This window comes from Sinocyclocheilus grahami, unplaced genomic scaffold, assembly GCF_001515645.1.
Source record: "Sinocyclocheilus grahami isolate Dianchi unplaced genomic scaffold, SAMN03320097.WGS_v1.1 scaffold835.1, whole genome shotgun sequence".
NCBI lineage: Eukaryota > Metazoa > Chordata > Actinopteri > Cypriniformes > Cyprinidae > Sinocyclocheilus > Sinocyclocheilus grahami.
Genome location: NW_015506014.1, coordinates 244,511 through 256,166, shown reverse-complemented (window position 1 = coordinate 256,166; position 11,656 = coordinate 244,511). Strand labels below are relative to the sequence as shown.

Sequence of the window (11,656 nt, the reverse complement as noted above, 5' to 3'; positions counted from 1 at the left end):
TATTGTGCTAATCATGCTAAAATTTCATCAGAAACCCATAAAAGCATTATAATATTGTGCTAATCATGCTAAAATCATCAGAAACCCATAAAAGCATTATATTATTGTGCTAATCATGCTAAATTTCATCAGAAACACATAAAAGCAGTATATTATTGTGCTAATCATATTAAAATTTCATCAGAAACCCATAAAAGCATTATAGTATTGTGCTAATAATGCTAAAATCTCATCAGAAACCCATAAAAGCATTATAGTATTGTGCTACTCATGCTAAAATCTCATCGGAAACCCATAAAAACGGTATAGTAATGTGTTCGTCATGCTAAAATATCATCAGAAACCCATAAAAGCAGTATAGTATTGTGCTAATCATGCTAAAATTTCATCAGAAACCCATAAAAGCAGTATAGTATTGTGCTAATCATGCTAAAATTTCATCAGAACCCCATAAAAGCATTATAGTATTGTGCTAATCATGCTAAAATCTCATCAGAAACCCATAAAAGCATTATAGTATTGTGCTACTCATGCTAAAATCTCATCGGAAACCCATAAAAACGGTATAGTAATGTGTTCGTCATGCTAAAATATCATCAGAAACCCATAAAAGCAGTATAATATTGTGCTAATCATGCTAAAATCTCATCAGAAACCCATAAAAGCATTTTAGTATTGTGCTAATCATGATAAAATCTCATCGGAAACCCATAAAAGCATTATAGTATTATGCTAATCATGTTAAAATCATCAGAAACCCATAAAAGCATTATACTATTGTGCTAATCAATCGTCACGCTAGAGCATTTAAAAGCAGCATTCAAGTAAGAATTGTCTTCTTATTAAGGCTATAGACGTTATTCAGTACAGAGCAGTAAGTGATTCACTGCTTTTATTTTATTCGTTGGGTCATATTAATAGCATAGACAGCAGTATAGGTACTGTATATTATGCTGATGTCACTTAATACACAGATCTGATCTAATATAAACATGTGATTTCTTTCCCAGATGTTTACCTTCACAAACATAACCGACTGTGTTTTTGAAACTTGTGCGTGTTTTTAACATAAACTCGTGTGTGAAAGAGAACTTAGTTACTCACGTGCCGTGTGCAGCCACTTTCTATATGCGTGCGATGGATGTTTGCGCTCAGAAAACTGTCTATCAGAAGTTTAAACTAATATGGTTTAAAACACATGATTTCAGCGCGATACACATGATAATCAGAACCAAAACATGTTTTTTTTTAGCAGGTCCGAGCTGTAATGGCACAGCTTTATTCTGGAAAAGGGGGCGGGGAGCAGCAGCTCATTTGCATTTAAAGAGACAGACACGAAAAACTGCGTGTTTCTGCTTCCACTCAAATTAGGCATTTTCAAAATTATATAATAAATGGTCTGTGGAGTATTTTGAGCTGAAACTTCACAGACACATTCTGGGGACACCTGAGAATTATATTACATATTGTAATATAGGGGCATAATAGGTGCCCTTTAAGTAAGATTTTGTGGATGCAGTACTAAACTTTTTCACTAGATGATATACAGGGACTCTTGATTTCCATTTATTGTTTAAGTGTTCTGAACCATATATTTCCATATTTTTTAAAATATTTATGAAGTAGACATCCTGTTCAGAAATAGTTTGGGCAGCAACTTTAATATTTCATTTGAATTCAATCTCTAAAACAGAATCTATCGCTATTTATCTATAGCTCTGTCATTTCTTTGAAAAACAGTCACCTAATATGAAAACTAGAGTCTGAATCCTTTCAAATGATACATAGTTTGTCAAGATTACTTTAGGTTTAGACAAAGATATTATCGTTAAAAAAATGTGTAATCACAAACATCCCACATGTGTGGGGGAGGGGCAGTCAAAAATAGTGGTTAAAACATTTTTATAAATCATAAATTCAGATATTCATTCTTTGTAATGTCTGAAATATATTGATATTAAAAGTTAATTGATTGTATGTTTTTTTTTCATATCATAATTTTTGCATTGCTGTTCCCTGCACACTGTAAATAACTCTACATTACTAAACTATTATGTCTCCCACTTATAAATAAAACAGAAAAGTAAAGTTATACAGGTTTGGACTGTCATATGAGAGAGAGTAAACGGGCAGACGTTTTATTTTTAGATGAAGTATTCCTTAAATAATTTTTTCTTTTATTTAAAGGAAACACAAGCGAAAGTTTATGAGCTTAATAGTATCATAACAATGGCAGCAACAGGTGTTACCTTCTTTTGGCTAAATACATTAATAGTGTTTGTCCTGCTGGCGTGAAAAGATGAAGTGAATTGTGTCAAGCAAAAGGAAGCTCCAGAGACGCTTGGTGCTGATGAGCCAAGTGCACAAGGGGAAAATTCTAATTTATGTAGAAACTTTGAAGAAATTAAAACTATGCTGCTCATGAATATTTTATCCACTCCAAATGAAGCATGTGCACTCAGGCATCCGGCTTGACAGAAAACAATCCGAAAGACGTTTGTCACACAAATGTTTTCTATAAAGAATGATTGTGTTTCTGTGATTATTGTTGTCAATAGATGACAAATCCACATTAGCATGTCTCTGGATGCTAATACTCACTGCACTCAAAGAGACCGTTCATCTGTCTAATACAGCAGTGATAGAAGTGTAATACAATCTATTTAATATGAATAAATGTGTTTTTGCTATATTTTCATTATTTAATGATATATAGAGATAGAAAGAAATATCTAATATAATACAAAATAAATAAGGGGAATGTGCTAATATATTTTATGTTTTTATGATTAATATATGATAATCTATCTATCTATCTATCGATCTATCTATCTATCTATCTATCTATCTATCTATCTATCTATCTATCTATCTATCTATCTATCTATCTATCTAGCTATCTATCTAGCTATCCATCCATCCATCCGTCCGTCCGTCCGTCCGTCCGTCCGTCCGTCCGTCCGTCCGTCCGTCCATCTATCTATCTATCTATCTATCTATCTATCTATCTATCTATCTATCTATCTATCTATCTATCTATCTATCTGTCTATCTGTCTATCTGTCTATCCGTCTATCCATCCATCCATCCATCCATCCATCTATCTATCTATCCGTCATCCATCCATCCGTCCATCCGTCTATCCATCCATCCATCCATCCATCCATCTCTCTGTCCATCCATCTCTCTGTCTGTCTGTCCGTCCGTCCGTCTGTCTGTCTATCTATCTATCTGTCTATCCGTCTATCCGTCCATCCATCCATCTATCTATCTATCTTTCTATCTATCCACCATCCATCCATCCATCTATCTATCTATCTATCTATCTATCTATCTATCTATCTATCTATCTATCTATCTATCTATCTATCTATCTATCTATCTATCTATCCGTCATCCATCCATCCGTCCATCCATCCATCTATCTATCTTTCTATCTATCCGTCATCCGTCTATCCGTCCATCCATCCATCTATCTATCTGTCATCCATCCATCCGTCTATCCGTCCATCCATCCATCCATCCATCTATCTATCTATCTATCTATCTATCTATCTATCTATCTATCTATCTATCTATCTATCTATCTATCTATCTATCTATCTATCCGTCATCCATCCATCCATCCATCATCCATCCATCCATCCATCTCTCTGTCTGTCTGTCTGTCCATCCGTCCGTCCGTCTATCTATCTATCTGATACAATGTACAATGTATTGCCCTGTAACGCTATATATTGTATATTTTTTATTATTACATTGCATGTAAGTTTAATAGTTTATTTATAGTTTATTTATAGTTTAGATGTTATTTTATGGCATTTTAATAATAATAATAATAATAATAATAATAATAATGAAATATATCAGCACATTCTCCTTATTAATTTAAATTGCATTATATTAGTATTTCACAGTAATAGTCATTTTTATTGTAATTTTTAGTGAATTGTTTAGTTTTTGTATCATGGTGCAATTTTTATTGAAATTCGCAAATATTAAAGCCAGTTAAAAAATACTAACATGATATACACACTTTACATTTTTAAATGATATTTTACAATGACAATGTAATTATTTATTTGTTTATTAAAATTGTTATTGTTGTGTTTTTCTCTTAATGTAGTCAAAATTATAGGGTGTAGATGTGTATAATATTGATTTTCACAATGCAAAAATAATGGTTCTAAAAATAAGCATCCTTCAAGAAAAAAAAGTGTGTGTGTGTGTGTGTGTGTGTGTGTGAAATATAACCCAGGCACACTCTTGACAGGTTTTGTGGGATTCACTCACCAATAGTGTTTTATATGCAAGCACATAAATTGACTACAGCTGACGTCATTTTTCACAGTCGCGTTTAGGGTGGACTGCTTTCTCTAAGTTATTTTTATTGTTTCTCTTGTCCTGCAGATGATGGGCCGTACTCTAAGGGGAACAAGGACTCAACGGGGCCAGACAACTCACTCACATCCAGAAGACAAAGCATCCCAGGTACGCTGACTCTCTTTCTATGCCGTCTGTTTGTGCCCACACAAATCCTCCCAGCTCCGCTCCTTCAGCGTCTTTTGATCTGGGGGATCATGTCTGTCTTTCCCCATTGGGGATTTTTGAGCTCTTTTTGCCACATTGGTTTGGATGGCTGTTTGAGATGGAGAACGCTGGGGGTTTGAGGGGTGTTGTTAAAGCTTTATCCAGATGTTTCCTGCGGTTCTCGAGAAGTGTCTGTCTGAGTTATTCTGCTTGCTGGAAGCGCTTGCTGATCCAAGACCTCTTTCTTCTTTAAAACTAATTGGATTAGCGGAGTCAACTCAAAGTGTGACTTTGGAAAAGTTTCAAAATGACGTCTTAAAGCAGAACAGACATTTTCAAACGTTATTTTACATTTGGCTTGTGTTTTAATTTCATTAAACTATTTTTTTTTTTTTACGAAACCTACTGCAGCTTATTTGATACATGAATCTTCTTAATACAAAACTAATGCTGTGTGCATATTTGTAACTTTATATTTGTGTTTTGATATGTGATGTGTATGTATATATGTATATGTACATTTCATTTATATACTAAATGAGTACAACTTATACTTATTCAAAAGTTTGTAGAAAGTAATCTCTTATGCTCACCAAAGCTTCATTCATTTCCTCAAAAATACAGTAAAACAAAAACAGTAATATTGTGAAATATTAAAATAAAATGGATAAAAACTTTAAAATAACAGCATTTATTTGAAATATAAATATTTTGAAACATTATAAATTTTTTATCAATTTAATGTATCCTTGCTGAATAAAAGTATTAATTTTCTTTAAAAAAAGACTTACCCCAAACTTAAATTAAGTGAAGATGTTATCTGCATTTTTAGCCATTTTTAAATTAAATTAGCCAGAGCATTTATATAAACAAACATACAAGAGTTTCTGTTTTAATATATGATATGATATGATATGATATGATATGATATGATATGATATGATATGATAATAAGGCATTTTCAGAATTTATATTATGGGAATCATTTTAATAGTTTGAAAAGACAGAGCTGATTGTGTGCATTCGGTCCATTACATTTTTACTTGTGGAAAACATTTTAGTTCCAAGCTGTTCACATTTAAACCCACACAGACATTGGCATGATTAGATTAGACTCTGTGAGAGATTTCGTGACACAGCTGGATTCCAGAAGGAAGTGTAGCATCACAATTTCTGCTGCACTACTGGTGTGTGATAGATGTTTTCTTTCATGTGCCTCTTGGTTTGGATTTTATGTTTAAGAATTCATATAATCACAGCATGAATTGAAGATTAGATGTGGTGTAGCATTTAAAAACAATCTTCAGCTTTCGTATTATAGAGAATTCGTAAAATTTCTCATCTTTAGTTAGATGGGAGTAAGTGCAGCTCATTTGTATATCCAAAATAATATCTGAGACCATCTGAGTGATGGAGGGTGAGTGTCATAATAACATGCTGCCGACTTCTGTCTCTTGTGTGTGTGTGTGTGTGTGTCTGTTGTGTTATGGCCTAAAGAACTGCGTGGGGTTACACTGGTTGAGCTGATTAAGAAGGAAGGAAGCACTTTAGGTCTCACCATCTCGGGCGGAACAGACAAGGATGGCAAACCACGCGTCTCCAACCTGCGGCCGGGTGGACTGGCGGCTAGGTGAGGACTCATCAATGTAACCTCACAAATTCATAACTCATTAGCTGTATCAGCCAATCAGAGAATGACAAAGTGGTCACCTGACATCTCAGAAAAACACCAAGCCAAACTGAGACGTACTTGACCTGAAAGAAAAAACTGACCTTAGGAGCCAGTTTTTGTTAATGCTCGCTAATGTGTCAATGCGTACTTTTGTTGCAAACTTAACATTAGTGTTTAGCATTAGCATTTTTGAGTTACTGTGGCAGTAACAAGCCTAAATACTTAAGTGGTCAACAGAATTGTTAATTTGGTCAGCTAACTTCGCCAACAAGATTCAGACTGCTATTCTGCAATTACAGTACATTAGCTGACCTGAAAGAGAAAATTGGCCATAAAAGCAGCTAATTTATGCTAACGCTCTCTAATGCAGTAACGTAGTTTTTCACATTATTGTTTTTGTGTTACTGTTGCAATTACAAGCCTCAATAATTGTTGTCAATAGAATTACTTTCAAATATCTCCCTTATGAAAATTAACCATGGTTTTAATATAGTAAAAGTGTAGAAACTTAGTTTTTTTGGCGTATTGATTACCATTTGTATAACCACAATTTTACCACAAATGCCATGGTTAAACCATGGTTAGTGTAGCAAAACCATGGTTAATTTGTGGTTATCATGGTTTACTATAGTAGCCATGTTTTTTGGTTTGATTTGTAGTAATACCATGGTTAATTTTCATAAGGGTTGTGATACTTAAAGATACCTATTAAGGTAGCTAGCTATAAGATAAAATATGGTTGTGGCTAGAAGGGATTTATCTATGGCTGGAAGTGATTTAAACAGTTGTTCTGCCATTACACTCGCTGACCTAGAGAAAACTAACCATAGAGGCAACTAATTTATGCTAATGATGTAGCATTGTGTACTTGTTGAGTTATGTTACATACTTAATGTTTTGTTAAATTACAAATTTTGTGTTACTGTGGTAGTAACAATCCTTAACGTTCAAGTGGTCGATAGAATTCAATTATTTATATACTGTACCTTAAATTATTTATAAATATTTTATATACCTTCAAGTATTTATGCTATTAGTTAACTTTAAATTAAACATTGCAATAATTTAACTAGTTATAGCTAACATGCTTAGCAAGATTCAAACTGTCTTTCTGCTATTACTGTTGCTGACCTGAAAGAGAAAACTGACCATAGAAACACTTCGTCCATGCTAACGATGTGTGGACAACTTTGCATCATGTTACTCGCTCTAGTTTACTTGGGGGATGTTTTTCTTGTCACGAATAAAAACAATAAAATCCATTTTCTGATACAACCGGACGTGTCAATAAGCTCTTTGCTGACTGGCTTGCGCGACAACACATCATGCAAATTTTCTACTCAATTTGACATTTTTCAGTTTGCGTGGAAGACACTATTGAGACAAATCGCATGCGTTAGCGGTGAACACGTCACACAATTTACGTCTTTCGTGTCACTTGGCACAAATTTGCATCTTTGCATTGAATTTGTATGTAATCTACTCACTCAAATAATTAAATTTGTTTTTGGTGTGCACACACCATAATTTCTGCGAATGTAGCAACACGTATATGTTGCGTTATGTTACTTACTTAGCATTAGCATTACTGTTTTTTTGCTACTGTGGTAGTAACAAAGCATCAATGCTCAAGTGGCCAATAGAATTACCTTGAAGTATTTGTGTTATTAAACAGGATTAACTATTAAACTGTGCTATTAAACAGGATAGCTAGATATAAGCTGAACATAACAACAATTTAACTAGCTTTAGCAAGCAAGATCAAGATCAACAGGTAAGATTCAGCAAGAGTTTGCTGTACTGCCTTGCTGTACTGCCTACAGTAGAAACAGCTATTTAATGCAACACATTTTGTTGCATTATGACATTCTGGAATGCAACAGTACATATAACCCGTAGGTACACTAAGTTGTGAGCCTTAATTTTTCAGATTCTTTTTCCTCATACTCACTTTTGATTAAACTCATTTCTGTGATGTGAAAGTTTTCCCATCTTCAGTTGTTTCTTCTTTCCTTGTGGCTGGTATGAGGATGTTATGGAGCACATCTGGGCTGATGACATATTTTTGTCAGGCATCATTGTGCTAGCTCATGTACGCCCAGAGGACAAAAGGGAGTGAATAGCATTCATTTGTCTAATTAGCATCTAAATGAGCATATTTATACTCCCTGTGGGATGTTCAACACCAGATAAGCAGTTCTCACTTTGCATTTACTTTCCATTCAAAATATAATTATGTTTTCTATGTTTTTGACCATTGACGGAAATCTTTTCTGGACCTTCATATGTTATCTTGTTAATTTCTCTACATTAAATGTTGAATGCTTACAAAGCTAATTTCATTAAACATTCGAAAAGCCAACTTTTACATTGTTCAACAAAAAATAGTGTGCTAGATATTAGATAAACTGTTTAATTACTCTAATTTCAGTAATTACATGATTGAGTTACATTTCAATGTGTCTCAGGAGCGATCAGCTCAATGTGGGCGACTACATCAAGTCAGTCAATGGGATCAACCTGACCAAGCTGCGTCACGACGAGATCATCAGTCTGCTAAAAAACGTAGGCGAGCGCGTCGTGCTGGAAGTGGAGTATGAACTGCCTTCACCTGGTAGGAAGTTGAGTATTCTGACTTTTGCCTGTCTTGTGGCATGTTCCTGTCAATGTAACCCCGGTCTGAGCCGATCTCAGACCTCATGAGTGAATATCATCGTGAAAATGTCTTTGCGTCAGTAAGTCCACTTCAGTTTGTGTATATAAAATTATACACAGTAATGGAGAATGCATGGCTGCATGTTGAAAGCTGCTGTGAATCATTTTTGTATGTTAAAATACTTTCTCAGATTTCAACAGAGACATCTATAAGTAAGCCAGTCGGTTATTTTGCAAAGTTGTTAAAGTATTACTCTTGGTTTGAGTGGCGGACATAGAAACATTAGCTTGACCAATTTACCAACATGTGATCCTTAAAAACCTCATGCAATAGTTTTGATGAATGCAATACCACGATATCAGCGATGGAGGGATATTTTGCCCAGCGATGTGTTTCATGTTCTCATAAGTAATTTGCTTTTTTGAACCAAAAACATGTTTTAAGAGAGGTCAAGAGCTGCCAACCACACAGCTTTGCAATGCTTTTCGCGACTGTTTGTTAGAACTATGATTTTGGGAAATAGAAAATTATGGAACTATAATGGATAACAACCACACTTTTGACCAAAGTTGGCTAACAGTGCTTTTGGGAAACTCACCCCAGGCTGAATTATTGGCAGATGTTTGGTCAGTTGGAGATTGTTGTCAGTTTACGGGCTGGTAATCTTCAAAGCTTGTATGAAATAATACAAAATTTTAAACCTTGTAAACGAATAATAAGCATTTTTTTGTTTGTTTTTGAATACATTTTACAAAATGTGTTGAACATTTTCCAACCATTTCTAGATATCACATTGCCATTGACCAATTAAAAAAGAAAAAATATATATTATTGACCTCTAGTTAATATATCAAGATTTAAATTTGCACATCCACACTCTGATTATAATGGATTGAGGTGATTGTCTCTCATTGGCTCAGTTTGGCATGTGTTGTGATATACTGCAATCGTTAGCCAGTCTATCTTGTGCATGGCAGATAAATTGTCTGTTTTATAACCTCAGTGTTTCTGGCTGACCTTCTGCTGAATGTCAGTTTGCATCTGGGTTTATTTATCTGATTGTCCACCAGAACTGGCCATTCGCCCAGTAAAAGGTGCTGATTTAGAGATGCTATTGCCTCTCTCCTGTCTCTGTTGTCCCTCTTAGCGCCAGACAGTACCTCAGGTGTTATTTCCAAGACAATCGAGATCTGTTTGCAGAAAGAGGGCAACAGTTTCGGCTTTGTTATGCGAGGTGAGTTTGGGTTTGTTGCCACTCATTTTATTTGATTCGTTTTTGCAATATTCCTAAAATCAAATGGTTGCAGATTTAACTACAGACTACAGCATTTTGTATGTGTTATAATACAGGTGGATCCCATGAGGACTGGCACAGATCTCGTCCTTTGGTGGTCACACACGTCCGACCTGGTGGTCCTGCTGACAGGTAATGCATAACTCAAAATTAAGCATTTTAAGTTTCTGCAAAAACTTTTTTTTTTTTGTCACTGATGCCATTTTGTACAATGACTTGTTGTCAGTGATTTATTTAATCATCAAAAGTGTCCACTAATAGAGGAGTCAACAAGATAAATTGAGTAGTATTCGGCAGGTCATGTGATCTCAAAATGGCCACCATCACGAGGGGCTACCCGTCTGATGTAGAATAAATTAGCTTTTAAAACTTATTTGCCAAATAACTTGCACTGGATATGTTAGCTTAGCTGGCTAATTGATTAGCATGCTTACCGAAAATATAACCTCATTTTGTTGGTGTTAAACTCTGCTTTTAACAAACAACATGTATAAGGAACACAGTTCTTGTTGCAGTCATCTTCCATGTTTGGAGCATCAGTAACACACTAGTTGCATTTTATCCAATTCCAGAAAGTAGGCCAGAGATTTTAGATGGCTAGCTATTATTCTTGGTTTTAGGATTCTCCGTGCCTCTCTTACCAACCACTTTTCCCTACTTATATCAGCATCACACAACCTGCCAAAAGAGAAAAATAAATAAACGTGTCTGGAGAGAGAACATCTTCAATAAAACCCCTTTGATGTTAGAGACAAAGGCTGCCTTGATTGATGGGTGGAAATTGTATACATTGTCTTGATGGTTCATGAAGAAAATATAGTGCTTTAATGTTGCCTTAAAACATACCAAAAATGTATCCAGTATGATGGATGAAGTGAGATTGTTGTTTAATGTAGTGGACTAAATGCACAAAAATATTTTGAAAAGCTTAAATATATGAATTCAAAATTATTTACAAAGTTACTCTATAAAAAGATAACATTTTACAAAAAAAAAGTTCAATTTATTAAAATTTGCTGCTTAGTTAACATGAACTAACAATGTACTATCAAACTACTTTTACTAAAATACATGTATTAATAATAATGTTTACATTTTACATTTGCTAAAACATTTAAATTAAAAAGTTGTAATTTTATCATACATTACCCAGTAAACACGTGAGATCATGCGGTGATCACAGTGACATCACACCATTCTCATAGTGTGATTAGGGATGTAACGGTATGAAAATTTCATATCACGATTATAGTGACCAAAGTTATCACGATTATCAGTACTATCACGGTTTTGTTAAAATTAAGATGAAAATGTTCAAAAAGAATTGATACACACACTGAAAACATTTCAATAACTTTTATATTTGAAAATCAACAAACAACAAATACAATTAGCAGCTATATGCACTTTTTTTTAGCATTAACATTAAATTAACATTAACTTGAAGCCCTAATAATAATAAATCACTTATATATATATATATATATATATATATAGTGTGTGT

At 34.2% G+C, this 11,656-nt stretch overlaps 1 protein-coding gene across 1 annotated transcript in view; it reads left to right on the top strand.

Moving 5' to 3' along the window:
- grip2b (glutamate receptor interacting protein 2b) overlaps positions 1-11,656 on the top strand; it is a 156,266-nt gene that overhangs the window by 89,218 nt on the left and 55,392 nt on the right. Inside the window, exons 2-6 of the mRNA XM_016247423.1 lie at positions 4,411-4,491; positions 6,028-6,160; positions 8,671-8,816; positions 10,006-10,092; positions 10,209-10,284. Coding sequence (XP_016102909.1) covers positions 4,411-4,491; positions 6,028-6,160; positions 8,671-8,816; positions 10,006-10,092; positions 10,209-10,284 — 523 coding nt within the window. The remainder of the gene's footprint in view (positions 1-4,410; positions 4,492-6,027; positions 6,161-8,670; positions 8,817-10,005; positions 10,093-10,208; positions 10,285-11,656) is intronic.